The sequence below is a fragment of the Lemur catta genome, chromosome 19 (genome assembly GCF_020740605.2).
Source record: "Lemur catta isolate mLemCat1 chromosome 19, mLemCat1.pri, whole genome shotgun sequence".
Taxonomy (NCBI): domain Eukaryota; kingdom Metazoa; phylum Chordata; class Mammalia; order Primates; family Lemuridae; genus Lemur; species Lemur catta.
The window spans coordinates 2,898,454-2,919,346 of NC_059146.1; the positions used below are offsets into that span (position 1 = coordinate 2,898,454).

The 20,893-nt window shown below is 36.4% G+C and overlaps 1 protein-coding gene across 1 annotated transcript in view; it reads right to left on the reverse strand.

The window, feature by feature from the left end:
* GABRA4 (gamma-aminobutyric acid type A receptor subunit alpha4) overlaps positions 1-20,893 on the reverse strand; it is a 62,125-nt gene that overhangs the window by 20,807 nt on the left and 20,425 nt on the right. The window contains exons 7-8 of the mRNA XM_045533091.1: positions 19,116-19,268; positions 12,794-13,053 (exon numbers count right to left, since the gene is read on the reverse strand). Of these exons, the coding sequence (XP_045389047.1) occupies positions 12,794-13,053; positions 19,116-19,268 (413 nt within the window). The remainder of the gene's footprint in view (positions 1-12,793; positions 13,054-19,115; positions 19,269-20,893) is intronic.

A 20,893-nucleotide genomic window follows, 5' to 3' on the forward strand; every position in this document is an offset into this window, starting at 1 on the left:
TTTAAATTTTCCACATTTTATCTCAATGATACATTGATATACTTTTTTAAAGTATCTGTAGAAATTGAATTTGATAACATAAATTTGACTATGGTACCATGGGATAGCACCCACTGCAAAAGTGCAAAGAGGAATGATTTATTGAATTTTAAAGGATGAATACAATTCATAAACACTATGGGAAAATACATATAAAAGAAAAAGAAATGAAATATTGAAAGCTAAAGCTACTAAAGGAGGGATTCATTTTTTTTTAATTAATAGAAAACAAACAGGATTTGCTACATAGAGTCTCATCTTATTTTTATGAATTGCTCGGGGACGCTAAACTAACATTCTGTCAGTAGTAGATCAGGTCCCCGTTGACCACAATCTGTTTCAGTCCTGAAATGTATTCTTGTTCTGTGGATAATAGGTAACCTCCTTGATGCCATTTTTAGATCAGCCCATTGGCAAACATTAGGCAGAAAGCATGTTGGCATTTTTCAGGAGTAGCTAAGGCTTTAGCAACGTGGGTTTCCTGCTTGCAGGAGCAGCATCATTCAGCTAAGCACAAGAGAGAGGGCCTGCTGAAGCTCAGAATCTATACAAGCCTGAACCGCTTCAAGTCAAAACAAACAAACGAAAAAACCAAATAAACTAACAGAACGGTTCTGACGGCACTGAGATCACGTCCACAGAGGATGCGCCCCAGCAGGCCCGGCACACAGAGTACAGCTCCAAGGGTTTCATACTTTCAGCTCAAATCTAGATGTTTGTCTTCAAAACAAATAAACTAACAAATTTAAAAATGCTAATCACTATCATCACTAGGACAATTTCTTACTAATTACCTCTTTTGCTGTCAAAAAGAGGCAGCTGATAAAGGCAATTTTATGTCAGATTTAGGCCTCATCTTTATTTCAAAAGACCATTTCCTACCTTTTTAAAAAAAAACATTTTTGGACTGGCAAAAAATGGCGTTTCTAACAGTTCAACCTAATAAAACCTGGCTTTTCTCAAAACAAATCTCAGGCTCATTTATTCATGGAAGGGGACACCTGAGAATGTCAAGTGCCCCACCCAGGCACATGTCATGGCCCTCTCACATTTTTAGTTAACAATCTGCTCTAAGAAAATAACTATCCAGTTACTACATGGCTTCCAGCTCTCGCCTGCTCTCCAGGGAAGCACCTTTCAAACTTCAAGGAGGCATCCTTTTCTTACCTTCCGAGCAAGGTGCCCTCATCAGAGCTCCTCCCTCCAAGCAAGCTCTCAGGAGAGGATCTGGGTGTTAGATCAGAAGAGTATTGTGTGTGCTGGTGTCCCAGGTACAACCTGACCAGCAGAGTGGAGCACAACTCCACCTTCCATCTCATGCCCATCTGTACCGGGAGACAGAGGTAACTCACACAATAAAACTAAGGGTTAAAGGTAAAGCCAGAAGCAGAGCAGAGACAGTACTTGCTTCCTAAGGAAGAGTCCCAAGGAAAACAGGTGGTTTGGGGTTAAAAGTTACACAGATTTCCTTCACTTACCCAAAAGCTCTGAGTGGGCCTCAAAAAGCAAAGTAACAATCCTGGAGGGGGTTTATAGAGCTTTCTCTGTTATCTGGGACTTTTCTGTTATTGTCATTCATATTCTGCATTGCATTAATTCACTTTTTCATTTATTGACTCAGTCAATAACTATTAGGTGCCAGGCCTGTACTAAACATTGGTCCTAAAGTTCATACTCTTCAAAATGCTTTTTAAAAACATCTGTCCAATAGACTAATCCCAGTTGTTCACACATGCTCATAATTTATTAACCTAGAGATAATCATATACCCATTTTGTATATAAAGAGTTGACTTTCTGCTCTTCAGATACACAGAGTCCTTGCTGCCCTTTGCCAAATCCTCAAGTGCCAAAGACCTGGAGAAAGAGAAAGTGCAGATGTGCTAAATGGTGGGATCCTTCTTCCTGTGTGTCTCTTCCCTTTACTTAATATTTTATGGTATAATTTTTTTTTCAATTTAAAGGGAGATCTTGATACCCACATTAAACTTATTGGACTTAGAAAAATTTTTTAGGGGAAGAAGAAAAGAAAGTACCCACAGTCCTACCCCTTCCATGAATTCCCTAAGAACAAACTTTTCAATTAGCCGAGCAAAAAATAACCAAAAGTAAATAAGTTTGTTTTAGCCAACCCACTTCAGAGAGAGACTACATTGTTTGGGATCCATAAGACTAGAGAGAATAAAGAAATCCCCACGCTGGTAGGAAGATATCAGAATTATGAAAATTGAAGTCAAAGTTCAAGAGCTATAAACCGAGGGAGAAAGAATAGAGTCTCAGAGAATAACTAAGTAAGAGGGAGGTGGAAATTTGGGATCACCAATAAGGGCAACAAAAGAAGTTTGGAAAAGTATACGCTGTATTATTCAAGCAAAGACTCAAGGAAGGGTAAAAGTCTCGTGGAATCAGAGATACCTGAAATATTAAGAAAAGCATCTCATGCCATACAATCTGAGTGGAAAATATCCTCTTCTTAAAACTGTTGGAAAATTGACCAAAATACATAATTTTCTTTTACCAAAGACATTTTTCATACATAATATTCTCTAATTCATTTAAGGGAAATGAAGTAAGTCACACCCAAACTGATGTTTCTTGAAACTTCTAAATCATCTGAGGCTGAGCAAGAAGCTGGAGATTTAGCAATGTATATTACACTGGGGGAAAATTAGCTCCTCAAAATAGCAAAAAAGAAAATTGGCAGTTTATTCAAAACCAGAAGGAATGAATAATCTTACTCAGTAGCTTAGGGATGATAACTTGCTGGAAAATATAACTAAACATTGAGGAAAGTTGTTTAAAGCAGTTGTGTATTTTTGAAGTTGATTTTTTTTTCCATTCTAAAAAGAAGTGCTGGCCCACTCACATTGCTGACATAGATGGAGAAAGATTATTAAATGAATTAAAATTTAAACACCATTAGGAAAACTTTTAATAATAAAATTTCACCCATGGAAATGTGTGGTTCTTTTGTATATTGCTATCCCTGGCAACCAAGTCTTTGTCTCAGTTATATGAGGAATGAAATCAAGCAATAGGTATTTCTTGAGCACCTGCTATGTGCTTAGGAATTTTGTGTCAGATGTGCTGGAGAAGTAATGGAGCAAATGGAGACGTGATAAAAATTCCAATAATGTGGCAATCATTTATGAATGATATAGCAATTCTAGAATGATCCTTTAGATAGTCCAGAAATATTAAAAACAAACTCATCACAGTAATGGAGCTGGATTATTTCCTTACTACTGTGCTTCACCTGCTGATCATCAATAACATCCCCCCCAGCCTGCGTTCTCCCACCACCGCCACCCGCGAAAGCTCAGCTCACTTCTTTACAATATCCCTTGGTCCCTACAGAATATTTGCTCCTCTTGATCACTCATGTCACTATGCTCTGTCACCTGATGTGGTGTAAATTAACTCAGGGCAAAAAATCCCTCCTGAATGTTTCTAATTTTTTCCCATGACATTTAAAACAGAACTGTTTTGAACCTACATTGTAAATAGATATTGTTAATTGACTACATTGATGCATGTAAGATAGTTTATTTCTGAGCAAAAAATAATAGTAATACTTTGAAAAGTTCTCTAAATGTTTAAAAAGTTGCAAAATTTTTGGAAAAACAGTGGATTGGTTAATCTACAGTTTGTTGAAATGACTGTGCTAGATTAATTGGTGATTTTTAGCCTTGACAAAATCCACATGTATTTTATGCAAAGCGGGAGATTGGAAATATATGATGAATTTTCTGTGACTTTGCTTTCTATGTAAACCCGACTACTGATTAAAGGATATGGCTCGCTTATAAATGGAATAGAGTTTCAAAGTAGGACTTGCCCTTTTAACAACGTAAATATCAAGACAAGCTTCAAAAAAATTGGGGCTGGGTTTGCGAGTGAGCAAGCAGGAGGGGGCATAACCGAGGCGAGTGGTGGTGGTGGGCGGGGGCTATAAATGTAGTGGCTGTGAACATACACTCTGCATCCAGATCACCTGGGTTTAAGTGTGGGCTCTGTTACTTATCAGCTGCGTGACTTTGGGCAAATCACTTAGACCTTTCTGTGCCTTGATTTCCTCATCTGTAAAAAGGATCACTGTGAAGATTAGATGAGTTAATATATATAAAATGCTTAAAATATTCTATGGCATGTGGTAAGCACAATATCGGTTGATGTTTTTATGGCTGTTGGGGCATATGGATTTTTGCTATATAGGTGTGCATAAAAGAACCTGAATATTTAATTTGATCTGACTCAGTGACCGGAGAAAAAACCATCAGCTCTAATCAGCTTCTGATGTGGCATGTGTACTAAAGTAAGCACATGTTAAAGAGTGTAAAACAAGCTTGCATGGGTTATAGAGAGTGGATGAGTTTGTACTAACATAGATTTTTTTCATTAGAAGGAAATTTAGATATAATCTTGCCTAAATTCTTCAGTTAACAGACGGAGAAATGGAAACTCAAGTATTGGGTCGTATGATCAAAGATATACTGGAGAACTAACTGAGAGTAGAGACAGAATCCCTTAATGCTGGCCTGCAATTATAACTAAGAGGCAACGCCATGCACCTCAAAGCATCCAGGTTTCTAATGCCAAACACGTAGGGCTCAAATCCAGGTCTGCCACTTACTGCACATATGATCCAGGCAACTTACCAAAATTCTTCACCAAAGCTCACTTAACCATAAAAGTATGCATATAACGCAACACAACAACACATCCAGGGGTTTGTTACTAAGATTAGAGAAAACACACATAAGGCAACTAGCACAGTCTGGAGCACATAGTAGGTACTCAATAAATGATGATGATGATAAAGATGGTGACCTGCTACCTGCCCACATTCTATACTAAGTACACTTCACAGCTTCTTTATTCGCCATATTTGAAAACAGGGAATACAAGAAAATCAATGAAAAAAATTACTATTTATCTATATCTATGAATATATTACCTGTATCTATACCACATACACACACATACATACACATCCCATTTTATTATACCAGGTTGACAAGATGTCTTACTCCTTCCTTGAACACTAGCGAATATACACAGCTTTCCTAACGCAGAATTCAATTTATGGCATTTCCCCTTCTGGAAAAGGAAAGAGTCCAAATCTTCATTTATGATGCTAATGTTGGTATTTTTCTTTCCGTCTGACATTTGTTATCAATAATTTCCAAAATATGCACAATATTGTTTCAATAAGCTACTAAAATTGATTGCTGCTTCCCTTTGTCATTTTTAATGATAATCCTTACCTTGTCGCCTTCTGCATTTCAAAGACTAATTTGAAGTCTCAGCTTAACTCTCTGATATAATTTATATATATCCTCTACCTCTCCTTCACAGCATTCTGCCTATGTGTCATTATTTATTTTAAATTAATTGTTGGATGTCTAGCCTCCCCACCATCCTCATAGCTATGAAGGGAATGAGCACAATATTCTCAGCTTAATAGGTGTTCCAGAAATATAATAGGTTCTCAGTATGTAATTAAATGTAGAGATCTGCATTTCAGCAGACAGGTCTAAGGTAGCAGTACAAATTTGAGAGTAAGTTCACAATACTATCAGCATACTTGAACTATTCTAAAACCAACACTCAAACCATACTTCTGTACACTAAATACGGTCACTCACAGGATTAATAGCCTGTCTCTCTCACCGGACTAAGTTCCTAGGTTTAGTCATTTGTGAATCCTCAGCACCTTGCATAGTGACTGGTGCAAAATAGGAGCCCGGTGAACACTTCTTAAACGACTGAGATTTCCTCTCATGTGTTAGCATGTCGTCTCTCTGCACATGACAAAATCACAAAACCAACAGATAAAAAACACGGCTGGAGATGAAACATAGTTCTGGTATTTTTGACACCGAAATCATACAGTTTAGTAATTGTGCGACTAAACAATTACTCATTGCCTAAAGAGCATTACTAACCACAGAACATTCTGTACTTTAAAAAGGTATGAGTTTGGGGAGGTACTTATTTATATAAGATTTCAAGAATGTCATTAAACTTCTGTCACAAACACAGCTAAATGTCAAAGGAACTGACAGTATTGCTTCATGTCCTTTTTCAAACTACCAAGGAAAGGGATTTTAAACTTAGTTAAAAAATAAAAGAAATAAGAACAAATGGAAAAATAAGGTTTTTCACATGTTAGCTTAAACTATTTAAAGAAGGGCATTTCTAAGAGGAGTTTTAAGAATGATTGAAGTGAAAATCTAAAACTGACCTAGTCTGCATGAAGTTTTTAGGAATGGAATGAAGTTTGTATGTTACTAACCACTGGAAAATCACTGCATTTAACACTGACATCACCCACAGTCACTGATATTTGTGCAAGTGATACGATGAAAATGATCCAAAGATAACAAACTACTCTTTCCTCACAATGCAAAGCTGCGTGTGTAGGTTTGCCGAGGCTTTTCGTTTTGTTTTGCTTTTTTCAAAGTGATTCTCAGTTCTCTAGTGCTGTCCACCAGCTAAATCCAGCTGCCAACAAGTGTATCTCAGAACGCTAAGGATGAGTATCTGCGGTCCCCAAGTGCTCACAGTGACCCTGCTGTAGCTCACTACTTGACATATGTCTTATGCTCACATTTATTTCTGGTAAGAAGGAATTTTTCCATAAAAGACACATTTTTTTGAAAATTGATGATAAATATATTGGTTTTTAGAGATATCACATTTCCTATTGTCAGATTCCTGTAATTGGCTCACAATCAATCAACAGACAACTGCAATTGGTAAGTGCTATGTACTATATGGGAAAATAAAATGAAGCCATAATCTATTTTATTAATAAGCTCACCATCTAGCCAGGTAAATACAGCAATCACGTATGAAACAATTTAAGCAAAATACCACAGGATATATAAAGTGATAAATGAGGTCATGCATACTTTAAATATGAAGATGCTTAAAGAAATACAGGATAGTAATAATCACAGGTACTGTTTACTGGGTACCACGCACTGTGCTGGGTACTTTACATGTATGATAGAATTTGATGCTCACTATAAGCCTTTCCAGTAGGTTCTTTTATTACCTCCTCCCCCCTTATAGATGTGTATCCTTGAGATTCTGGGGCTCAGTCAGAATGAGCCCCACACAGGAAATAAGACTAGAGTTTGACTTTGAAGGATGGATAGTAAAAAAGGAGATTCTCATAAAGGTATTTGAATTATTGAATCCAAGGTGTACCTTGAATTATTTATATATTCTTTTTTATATCATTTTTTTCTTAAAGACTATAAGCAGAGAAAATACCTCTTTAATTTGGCAAATCAGCTTATAAGAATCTATGAACACTTCAAAATTGAAAAGTCCATGAAGAATAGTTATGGTGCAATGCAAACAAAGAGAAAAAGAACTTAGATGGGAAAGAAAGGCATGCAGCGGAGAATTACGTACTTGCACTTTGAAAGAAGAAACTCGTCCGTATTATGGGCAGGAGAAATTGTCCTGCTATGGAAATCTCCGCCTATCTTAAGCCCGAACTCATTCACATCTTCATTAAATGCACTTCATCTCTCTTCCCCACCCCAGTGATTGATGCCACCACCATTTGTCTCACCCTCCATTTCCTTCATCCAAAATATCTCATCCGTCATTAAGGCTTGAGGCTAAAGAGCACGGGGTTTGCCGTCCCAGCCCTGCATCTTACTAGATAGATGACCTTGGGCAGATTATTTGATCCCTAACTAATAATCTCCTCATCAGTAAAACATGGATAAAAATAGGACATATTTTATAAGTTGTCAGAATTAAATTATAGATAAAATATCTATAAAAGTTCTTATTACTGGCACATAAAAAGCATTCAGAATATTGTGCTGTCGTTAATTATGCATAGAAATGAACAAAAAGACTCTACTGGGCTAATAATTATCTATCGATATATACATATTTGTATCTATACACATATATACCATATGTATATGTATATATACACCTGTATACATGTGCACATTCTAATGTCTATTCTTTATAGAGATATTATAAATTAAATGCCATAAAATGGAGTTTAAGAGAACAAGTGCTGCACTAAGACAGAACTAAATTAATTCCAATATTAGCTTTACCATTTTCTGTCTGTATTATCTTGACTGCCTCACTTAACACCTGCAAGCCTCAGTTTCTTCATCTGTAAGAGTTATTGTGAGCTTGAAATTAATGCATGTAAAGCACATCGCATAGTACCTGACACAAAATAAGAGCTAGCTAATCTCATTATATCATCAAACTTTTTATAAGATACAGCCTGCATACTTTGTGGATGATAAAGAACTAAATATATTTTCAAGTGATTAAAAATATTTTTTAAGAAAGCTCCCCTTTTTTGTTCTATAGTTATTTATTTTTCAAACCATTCTGTTAATCAAAATCACCTGCACCAGTAAGACAGCAGATACTCTAAGAAGCAGTAAGGATATAAAAGGATAGAACCACAAGAACGGGGCTCACCTCAAACACTGGAAGGACAGAGGCAAAAGCAGAATCACTGAAATGAGGAGCAGCAACAGAACAGCTGCTTTGCCTTCTGAGATGCCCGAGGACACACTCAAGCTACCTATAGCTGCTCTTAGGTTCTGCCAGTTGGCCTTTTCTCCTTGCTTCATCAATAGTCCATAAACCATAAGCTTTCCAATTCCCAAAGAACAGAAATGATCACCATAAGCCTCTGCCAGGCCATCAACAGTCCATAGGTCACATACGGTGACAACGAATCAATCCACTAGTGAGCTTACCCAGAGGACTACTAAACTACCAAGTGTCGTGTAGACTCTGAAGGCAATTCCAAAGGAAGGGTTCAAAAACATTTTAAGCAAAGACAGTATCATTTGAATAAGTAAATAGCTGTATAAGTTGGAATGCATATTTGAATCTGCAAATTTCAGCTGTCTGATTAGAATCTCTACAGAATTTCCAAAACTTATAAGATTCTTAGGATATTTCTTTTCAGTAATATTTTGTAAAATTTTGCTCTTAGCACACACTTTCCTCTTCTTGATTTCCTTCTCCCTATTCATCCCTCTCTTCTTTAATTTTAATTTGTTCTCAATCTTCCAAGTTAAACTTGATAGTGAAGCCATTTGATAACAAGTGATACTGCAAAGCCAGCTGTACTCTGGCAGTAATCCTAAATCAGGAGGATGGGTGGGCCAAACCATTGATCACTGTCTTTAGAACACAGATAATAAACTGCTATGGAGATCTAAGACTCCATATGTACCTAATATATAGTCACACGTTGTAGAGGACATGAAGCAGATGATGCATATTTAGAACAGACTTATTTTCAAGTCCTTCCCAATGCTTACACGGAATGACTCTATGCCCTGCACAAACAAATTTCATCTTCTTGACCTTGGATGTGCCATTTGCACATAGCATGTGGACCATGCTACAAAAAGGAGTTATGGAATCAGAATGAACTTAGCCAATCGAATGAGTTCAACCAAGCATTTATCAACAATGGCAATTGCTATAGTCAAGAGATACATCAGGGAGCAAATGGAAGATTATCAATTCTCTTCCCATCTTTGGAAATTCAGTAGAATAGTTTTATTCTGATTAAGTGGTACTTTCAAGTATTCATAATATTCCATTATAGTACTAGTGCAGTGAGTGTTATCACTTCATAAAAATGAAAAAGACTACATCAATTCATTATAAATACAAAAAATTATAAGGCCGGGCGTGGTGGCTCACGCCTGTAATCCCAGCACTCTGGGAGGCCGAGGCGGGTGGATTGTTTGAGCTCAGGAGTTCGAGACCAGCCTGAGCAAGAGCGAGACCCCGTCTCTACTAAAAATAGAAAGAAATTATCTGGACAACTAAAATACATATGGAAAAAATTAGCCAGGCATGGTGGCGCATGCCTGTAGTCTCAGCTACTCGGGAGGCTGAGGCAGTAGGATCACTTAAGCCCAGGAGTTTGAGGTTGCTGTGAGCAAGGCTGACGCCACGGCACTCACTCTAGCCAGGGCAACAAAGTGACACTCTGTCTCAAAAAAAAAAAAAAATTATACATATAGTTGTGTGTGTGTGTGTATATATTTGGAGTCACATATATGTGACTCCAAATATGGAATCTTTGGACCTAGAGAAATCCTGGGGTTGGGGAAAGTTAACAGCTGTATGGGAGAGTCAGTATATTTTATAATTTTGACATTATTTAAAAATCACAAATTGAAATATGTTGTTTTAAAAATTAACCACTAATGATATAAAAATACAATATATAACTTCTAAAATACAAGAGGAATGAAAGAATAAGGAAAACTTTAATGATAAAAATATAATAGCAAAGTTAATATTAGGAAAGAGTAAGATAAAAAAATATTAAAATCAGACCAAATAGAATTCAGAAGAAAGGCATTATTTTATGGGAGAAAAACAAAAAATTTATTTTATGATAAGATCCAGAGACTGATATGACAATAGAGCAGTTATGAATCTTTACATGTCAAATATCATAGCATCAAAATGTATAAAAAATAGTTAAAATGCAAAAAAATCAACATAATCTCATAATATCAGTGGGAGAATTTTTATGTTTCTTCATATTTGAAAAATCAAGAAGAGGTGATTTATTAAAAAAGTGAAATACTATTTTAAGTAAAATTGTTTTAATAACTAAAAATTAACTCCTTTCAAGTTGCCATAAAACATTTATAAGCTTTTAGCATAACTCAGAGCACAGTGAATATATCTATAACACTCAAATCTGGATAGGCAATATTTCAGAAAACATGCAATATAACTAAAAATTAACAATTATATTAAAAAATCCCACTTGGAAATTTTAATATTATCTTGAAATAATTCTTCGCTCACAGAGAAAAGCAGTAACATAATTATATAATATTTAGCAAATAATTATGATAATATTACAAAATTAAAAGTTATGAATTATGGTCAAAGCTGTTTGCAAAAGAAACCTCATTGCAATAAGAAAACTTTATTATTAAATAAGAAACAGTGAAAATAAATTAATAATAGAAAAACTGAAGAAGCTAGAAAAAGAGTAACAAAACTAACCTGCAGAAAGATGGAGTTCAAATAGAATGAATCAATAATTAGAAAACAGAAGCAGTAAAACAAACAAACAAACAAATAAATAAATCCAAGACAATTTTTTTAAAGGAGCCATAAATAGCATTCTTTCAAGGCTTTAACATAACAAAGCAAAGCAAAATAAAACAACAATAAAAGGCAGAGAGGGCATAAGTTTACCTAAGGAGAATGTGAAAGATAATAAAACCGAGTGCTCAATCTGTACTTTTTTAACTGAAAATAGTATGCAAAATACATTCTGATAATTTTGTAAATCTTGGTGAAATGGATTCATTTAGAGGAAAATATAAACTATCTAAACTTACTAGTGTAAAGACATTTATTTTCCTACCTGTTCGCATGCCATTCTTAGAGAGCAGTGCCTAGAGCCCCAGGGGAGCAGAACTGTAAATTACAGGACACTGACCCTTCAGGCCCTGCCAGGATGGACAACCCTAATTTATTCAACTGTCTTCCTCTCCCTGAGAACAGAATCTCAGCCTTTACACCCTACTTTAGCACGTCCTGCCCTCTTGGGTGCTTTAGCACTATCGTAGTAACATCACCATCAAATACATCCCCTGTTCTGCTATATATGTTTTTAAAAATTGTTTGCCTTCCCTCCCTGGTCTCACACAAATAACTGTAAGTTCCATATTGCAGGATATTTGTTGGGTTTTTTGAGGACACTATTGATCCCCAGGCCCCAAACAAGGTCTGCCACATAGTTGGCATTAAACATATATTTGCTAAATGAGTGAGTGAATAAAGAAGTAAAGGATTGATCTGCCATCTTAAGAGAATAAAGTCGATGATTTCTAGGCACGTTGATTTGGGTACATGCAGACAAAAGGAGTTTTAGGCCACCATTTGTGGCAACTACAATAGGCTGTGGGTAAGTGGCAACACCCAGGCATTTGTCTGCTGACTCAAGAAAGAAGCTGAGAGAAAGAGAAAGAGAGAGTGGTGGAGCACAGGAAAAGGAGGAAAAAGAAAGAGAGGGGCCTGTTTGCTTTTCTGATTTCATGAAGACCTTCCTAATTTTGTACAATTGGATTCCATGAGAAAACAAGACACTTATTATTATTTTTGAAATCACAGACTCACCGACGGACATGATAAGTGTATAGTAGCTCTTATCAGGCTTCCCACGTCTTCCTAGATCTGGCCCTTTAGGGCAAGAATTTTCAACCTGGAATGTACATCAACTACAACTATAGATCTCCTTGTTTTTTGGTTTTGTTTTCTTCTTCAATGCAAGGGCGCAGGCAACATGCAGCCCCGTCGGGTACCCCTAACACGCAGCCACGTGCAGAATGGTTGCTTTGCTTTGCTCGATGAACTCTGCTGAAATGCCTTTCCAACCCACTCAGAGATGTCCACATGTTCCTCCTAATAGTACACGTGACATTTTACCCCTTTCTGTAAAAACTTCTAATTCCACAAGAAACTTTCAAAGAACTAGCTTCACCTACGTGTAGCTCATTCAGAGCTGTTTAATTTTTAAGCTATTATTCACCATTTTAAAGTTTAAGTTTATAAAGATCCTTTTATATTTTTCTGGATTTTTAAACAACTTACAAATTGTCACGGGGATTTTCAAGGTCTCAGTTTTTCCCGACAATGCAAACTTGACCAAGAAGCTGACTTGGTAAACTGAAGGAGATGAAGTCAGATACCTGCACAGGTGCTTCCGGATGCTTTTCTCTCAGCACTGGAGCAGCGGGAGTTTCCTGAAGGGGTTTTGACGTCTTCTTTTTGGCTTTTTGCATTTGAATATTAGTGAAATAGTTGACAGCAGCAAACTCGATAAGGGCCGAAAATACAAAAGCAAAGCAGACAGCTATGAACCAATCCATGGCGGTAGCATAGGACACTTTGGGCAAAGAATGCCGTGCACTGATGCTTAGCGTGGTCATGGTGAGGACTGTGGTTATTCCTTCAAGGCAAAAGAGCAAAGAGACAAAATACTTTATCATCATTTCGAGGCAAAACAAGCGAACAAAAACCCCCAGAAAATTAGGAGGGATCGGGTTAACAGAACTTACAATAACTCAAACAAAACCATCTTTGATGACGAACCTGAATTCTAGTGATTCAGTGAAATTAGCACAGGCTTTGGAGTGAAAGACAGATATGGTTCAAATCCTGGTTTTTCTAGTCATTGGTCCAACATGACTTGGATTAAGTTTGGAAAATTTATTGGGCTTTATTTGATACCTACTTGTTGGGTTTTCCCTACAGATTAAAAGTATGTAAGAAACCTAGCAGAGAGTGGGTTGATATTGGAACCTGAGCCGACACACCTGAGGTGCTCAACACACACCTAGCAGGAAGAGCGACTCACTGAAGCAGTGATTCCCAGGTGGGAGTGCGAAGTGGGGAACAGTGGCCTCCTGAATTGGAGCATCAGAATTTCTGGGGTAAGCGTCACCCATTGCTACTGAGAATCACTGCCAGAAAAAGCATGAACTATATTAGGTCTTTCTTGTCTTTAACTGAATATTATCTATTAAATTAAAATCATAAATTTACCAGTTGTGTAGAAGCCTAATTTACATAAAACTATAGAAGTATATTCCTGGACAAATAGATTTCCAGGGCAATTTGGCATTACAAATAGTGGACATCTATTGCCTATCAGTTTGCAGCAGGAAGGAAAATATTTGCAAAAAGAACAGAGGTACTTCTCTTCCATCAGTAGGCTTCTGAAGCACCCCTCCAGGAAAGCTTTCTCTTTAGCCTGGAGAAAAGGTCAATCCACACTCTCAGAAAATTCCAGTTGCCACTGGAACTAAAGAGCAATGCATTATTTAAGGACGCTAATATTTGGATACTTGTCCCTTTCGGCATATAGGTCTGTCTATCTAATCCATATTATTTAGTTAAGCCTGAAAATTCCTGTGGGGATTTACTACTAATATCCATCTTAATTGATTTTATATACTGCCCAGGATAGCTCCTGAAGATGACACACCACGTGTTTGGGGATGATGATGATGATGACAATGATGATGATGAAGGCATCTAAACGGTATATTCCAATCCATGCTAATCCCCAGCTGAAAGGCAAATAATACATGTTCAACCAAACAGATAATGAGCCCCATGCAACAATAAAGGAATAATAATATTTTGACTTAGGAAAAATAACACTGTCTCCTGAACTCAACATTTGATTGTATTCTGCCTCGTACTGTTCTCCATTTCATGTATATAAGCTTTGTTCCCACAGGTTGATTATGCATAATCTCCTTGAGGGCAGACAAGCCTAATACTGCTTCAGTATTACTATAATATTTCACATAGTGCCAGACACACCATAAATGCACAGGAAATAAAAACTCATTTTTCCAGTTCCTCGCCAATCCGTTTTCTCTGAATTCCACTCCCCTTCTAAATCTTGAATGCTTAGAACATGAAAAATTACAGCAATTGTGCAGCACATGAGCTATAGACCATTTTAAGACATTCCATAAACTATGCAGAGAAGGAAATTTGAAGATTCAGTTGTATTCCCTTTTCAAAAATTGTTGTGATACTGTTAACATTTTTATTAGCTTAAAATAGACCATAAAATGAGTTTATTCAAATATATAAGTATTTATATATCTATGAAAATGCAATATTGTGAATTTATTGGACTTCATTTCAGAAAGAGACCTTAGAATATTCAAGCCTCCATTCTGAATCTCACAAAAGTGCCACCATTCCCATGCTGGCTGGGAGATATAGGAATAAAGTGTAAAACAATTTAGAAAAAGTTTTAGCTACAATGTTTGAAGATAAATCAAAATTTTTCTTTTTGTTCATAACAATTTAAGTTTAGCAGAGTATTAAGAACTAAAAAATGTTCTATAATTTCCTTAGATATATAACCAGTATTTTTCCTCTAATGTCATAGAAATTATGCTGAAAGCACTTAGAATTAAAATATAAACAGTGCAGTCCAAATAATAATACTACTCAATACTCAGAAAATTCTACAGAGACTGTAACCAAAAGGATACTCAAATTTAAATGTAAGCAACTTAGAATCTCCATGTTACTTTGAACATTTTTTTGTGTGTGTGATAGAACAATTTTCCTGAGAATCAGTAGTGTCTTCATCTTCTCCTATTAATGTCAAATAAGCAGAATACTAATGCAATCATGGAACCATGAATTCAAGAATTATTTTCCAATTCTCAAGGAAGATAGATTGCCAGGTTCATGGCTTAAATGGTACTGTGGACACCAACACACAAAAACATTGGATACGTGGCTACCTTCCCTTTCTTGTTCATTGTTTTGAATCAGCTTGATTTTAAAGTTTGTGGAATACGCTCCACACTACAGCTACTTTATGACTGTTGGCAAAATTAGGAAAGTAGTTGACATAAGCAACTGGCTAAGTGTTGAAAAGTTACCACCTCTCCAGACATTACAAAGTTCTCTCTGCCTGCTGTTCAAATGTGAAGACAAGCACTAGTGTGACGGAGGTGCACTTACTACTTATTACACCTGCTTTTAGGTAGAGGATTTGGTCAAAGACCCATGGAATAGCAAACAGAACCCCACCCTTCAGGGTAAGAATCCATGCTTCCTCTGCATCTAGGATGACAATACATCTGTCATACATGGCTTAGGCGGCATTCACCCTGAAAACATTTCAAATCCATAATTTTTTTTGACACATCCAAGTAGAGATGCCAGTCCCTGCATTTAGAATGCTGAATATGCACCATATTGGCTGGCCCAGAAGCTGGGAGAGGATGTGTAAGAGTAGGCTAAGACTGTACACAAGAGTGAATTTTTGGCTGGCCACTCTTAGAAAATGAAATAGCAATGATTTAGAATGCCAGCTGGCATTTACTTGTGTTTAATGTTTTACTGTACTGGAATAATTAGAAAACTTAGACGCATACAGCTTTGGAGATAGAAGGCCTTTGGAGAGAATTTAGCACACTCTGCTCTTCATATTTACACTGATGTTATTTGGTTTTGTTTTTACATGGTCTCTAGCGACATCTCTGACTCAGCAAATTCTCTCCTTAATGAGTGAAGAGAAAAATGAGAGTTAGACGAAAAAGAAAAAAAAAACTAACCCAGAATCAATTTTCACCTAATGTCACATGAAACATTAAATAGATTGCTAATTCCCCTAAAATACTTACAACTTAACTTTGCTAGGAAAGTGCCATCCTAGACCCTAAATGATAGTCTCATAATTATGATTCTGATAAATCTTAGGTCTTTGAAGACTTAATTATTGGCATAATTTCCCTGATCCACTGAACCAATCTCTCAGCACATGGACACAAAACATGGATAGATTTCAAATGAGAAAAGCTACCCACAAAATATCGTCAGCACACGTCCGAACAATCTCACCCAGCAGCTCTGGAATTCTCCACAAGCTCCCACACCCCCACCCCTCCCGTGAAGATAGAATGGCCAAGCTCCCAAAGTTAGACAGAAATGATGTTGGGTCCACCACTCACAATTATGTGACTTTATACAAGTTTCTTAATATCTTTGAGCCATTTTCCTTATCTATAAAAAATTACCAATGCCTACCTTGCTGAGTTATTGTTAAGGTTGAATAAGATGACTCCATCAGTGTATGGCAAATCTGTTCATCACTGGTAGCAGTAATACTAGTATCCTTACTACATGCTACTTACTTGGATAGGAAATGTTGGGTGAACATAGCTGTAATCAATGCTATCCCTCCCCACGCCACTGGAAATTTCTATCTATTATTTGGGGACAAGTGAGACAGAACAGTAGATCTCAGTTTGTAATCAATCAAGAAAGCATTCAAAGCTCATCAACCAATCACAAAATATGGAGGACATTCACGTTAAACTATCGAGCAGCAATTCTCAAATGAGGTAGATGGCGGCACAGAATGCCATATGAATGAATAACACTTGAATGGTATCTATTTTGTTCTAGGCATTATTTCCAGTGCTTTGCCTGGATTAACTCATTTAATCCTCATAGCAGCCCTATGAGGTAGGTACAATCATTCATCCTGTTTTAACACATGAGAAAACAGGCCAAGGTAACTCACTGAAGGTTCATAGCTAGTAACCTGCAGACCCTGGGGTTAGAACGTAGGCTGTCTGTCTCCAGAGTTTGCATGGATGACACTAACATTTCTTCATTAGAGGCACCTATGATGGGTCAGTATTTTCTGTTCTAGAAGATCTTTAGGATCATATTTAGAAAAACATGTATAATATTAAATGCTTTTTTATTTGTAAGGCCTAATAGGAACTTACAGTTTTTTAAAATTTTTCATAATAGCTCCTAAAATATTAATATTTTTCATGCTAGGAAAAGTTAAGGGACTTTGATCAGGTGCTTAGTCTCAGTAGACACTTCCTGCCCAGTCAACCTGCTTCAAAACATGATGTGCGAAGACCCAAGATTAGCATGAGTGTTAAATGAGATAATAAACAAGAACTTAACAGAGTGTGTGGTAGTGTACACTAAAAATATTTGTTTACTTTACAACACTTAAAAATCAAGGAAACCAAGTCAGAACAAAATAAATCTTCTCTACGTAAAAGAAGTATGGGAGAAAGTACGTAATATGAAGTAAGTGGTCCAGATACCCTTATTGAGTGCTGTATGTAACCCTCAAATCCTCTCTAGTCTAGCAGGGAGAGCTGTATTATCAAAATTTTATGGATGAAGAAAATAAATGGCAGATTTAGGTTTAAACCTCGACTTGTTGGCATCCAAAGCTTAGATTTGCTTTTTTTTCTTTTTCATTTTCACACTTATATTTAACAGCTAAAATTTATTCAACAGGTTCAATGTGCAGTTCTTCTTTAATTGAACCCTCGTAACTCTATGAAGCAGCAGCATCATTCTACCCACTCACTGCCTTCCTGAGATCACACCCTGTCTCCAGCACTGACCCTCTGTATGGGTTTCCCCAGTGTGATTCCGGTACCTTCTTGGGTTAATCTAAGATTAAAGGGAGGCTGGTTGTCTAGGAGGAAATACCTCCCTGGGGGCATTTCAGTTCCACTGAGGACACTAAGACACCCTTATCATCAGTTCTTGAAGACGATGGGGAGGTGGGGTGAAGGGCTCCCACTCCTCCCAGTTCCTTCTCATCAGCATCCCTCCAGCTATTGTGTGATAAGATATTTAACACCAAGGCTGTGACCCTTCCAGAGACAAAAGCAAAGGGAAATTGACATCTCTGACTATACCGCCATTCCTGAGCAATTCTCATCATTTTCCTTTTTATCACACCACTGAATGCTTTTGTTACTCACAATGAACAGAGAAAGTATAGAGAAAGACATTAAATTAAATAAATGTAATTATAACAAATTTTTCTATTTAAAAGCGTGACCAACATGTAAAAGGCTTATAAACACTTATACAAATTTTAAACTCATATGTTCCGAACTTCATATGATTTAAAACACTCTACTGTTATAGGAAGCCACTAGCAAAACAACAAAAAGCAGTTGGCCCAAAATAAAAGTATGCAGATCGATGAGCTTCTAAACTAAGCACATCATACCCTCAAATTCAATGCATTTAAACCATTTGCACTTTGTTCCTCTTTATTGTTTTAAGGCTTTCATATTCATTCAGCCATGATTTTTATTTATTTTAAGCTGCAAGTGCATTTCATTTTAACACCTCGACATAATTTGAATTCAGTTACACAGCATTACACTAAGAGCCCAAGAATATCACCAAAAGTGAAATTCTGTCCAGAGTTATCTTCAGTTTTCGCCTGCCTGGTTCTCAACAAGGGAAATCTGAGGCATGGCCCCAGAGAGAGGGCGCGGACTAGCCCTATCTCCCCAAGCCCTGTTACTTTAGATCGGCCAAATAAAAATAAAAGCCTAGATGATTCTTGCTTCACTACAGTCTGATATAGTAGTGTTCAATATTTTCTTGGAAATATCTAAGGGCTATTCCCATGAATCACGATGAAAATGTAATGCGAACCAAAACACTCAAGAAATGACTTGGAATTACCAAATACAGTCCTAGCTGGAACTGATTCTTTATTTATCCAGAATGAAACTTGAGAAAGAATCACGGTCATAATGCACGGAATATAGGTCTGAATCATAAAATAACCCATCTTCCGTCTGAGGTGGAAGTAAACCGTCATAACAATATATTCACCTGCCAAGAAAAACAAGAGGGAAATATGTTATTGGTACTGCAGATAATTATTCAATGGCTTTGTAATCATACTTCAGACTAACAAACAGTATTCTAAACAAATAAATTATCTTTTGTGCATAGCAACGCAAACATCAAGAAGTATGTAGTTTCCTAACTAGGGAGAAAATGATATTGAACATTATTACACAGAAAAACACTTTTTTTCCCATATAGTGATTAAGTGATTTAACAAATTGGGCTGTAACTTTTTAAAAATTCTTGCAGTGCTTTCTATTTTGATGGTCTAATATTGCTAAAGGAATTAGCTTTCATTTTCAGCATTTTTTAAAAGCAGAATTTAGAACTAACTTTTAAGGAAAACCACTAAAAAATTTTTGAAATACACATACACATATAAACATATATATGAAAATATAGTTTAATTTTGGAAAGAAATATATTATAAAATTTATTCATATATATTTCATACATGCACACACACAAACTTAGAGAGAGAGGCTGCCTTAGTTTTAGGAAAGAGCTATATTTCTGAATGTTCTATATATGAAGAAAAATACAAATAGACATGTATAACATAAAGGCATATATAACATCCCTGAGTTCAAGCATATTTTATCGGTATTTAGACAAAAACCTAAAAAGCTAATAAGTGTAACAAACCATAAGATTTCTGGCAGCTGCTGATAAATATTTTTACTGTTCCATCTGAAAAGAACACATTAAAAAAGTTACTTAGGAAACAGTGACCTTATTCCCAAACTGTGAAGCCCAAGGTTCAGAAACCTCAGGTCCTCTGAGCCATGTTTTAAATCCCACTTGCAGACTGGAAAATGAATGTCTTTTAAAAATATTTTTTCCTGGACAGATGAGAGGCAAATTGCCCTGTTAGAAAAGCTACTGTATAGTTTCCTAACTGATGTGAGGAGGGTGTTCTCAACATGACAACTGCCACGACAGGTGTTGTAAAGATAAAAGTCATGGGAATTTAGAAAAGAGGAGCAGAGCCATTGATTTCATGACAAAGACAGAATGTGTGGATACATACAAAGCAGTTTTAATAAAGAAGACAGTAGGCTATAGACTACATTCCTTTTTTTTTAAAAAAAAAAAAAAAAAGCTCATACATTAATTTTATTTCTCCACAATAAATTTCCCTCATTTTATTTATTTTTAATTCTTTAAACATTTTATTGAGGTATGATTGACATACAAAAGGTTGTACATGTTTAATGTGTACAACTTGATTAGTTTATAGATAAGTATACATCCCTATAACCATCACCACAATCTATGCTATAAACCTATCCATCACCTCCAAGTTTCCTCCCACCTTCTTATGATTATTTTTTTGTGATAAGAACACTGAAGCTCTATTCTCTTAGCAATTTCCTAAGCATACAATATGGTTTCGTAGGCCCTGCACTATACAGCGGATCTCGAGGACTTATTCATCTTGTATAACTGAAATTTTGTGCCCTGTGACTGATACCTCCCTATTTCCACCTCCCTCTGCCCCAGCCCCTGACTACCAGCATTCCACTCTCCACTTCGGAGTTTGACTATCTTAGATTCATCATCCCTTGACATCACTTCTTTATCAAGTTTTCCTTAAAACAAAAACA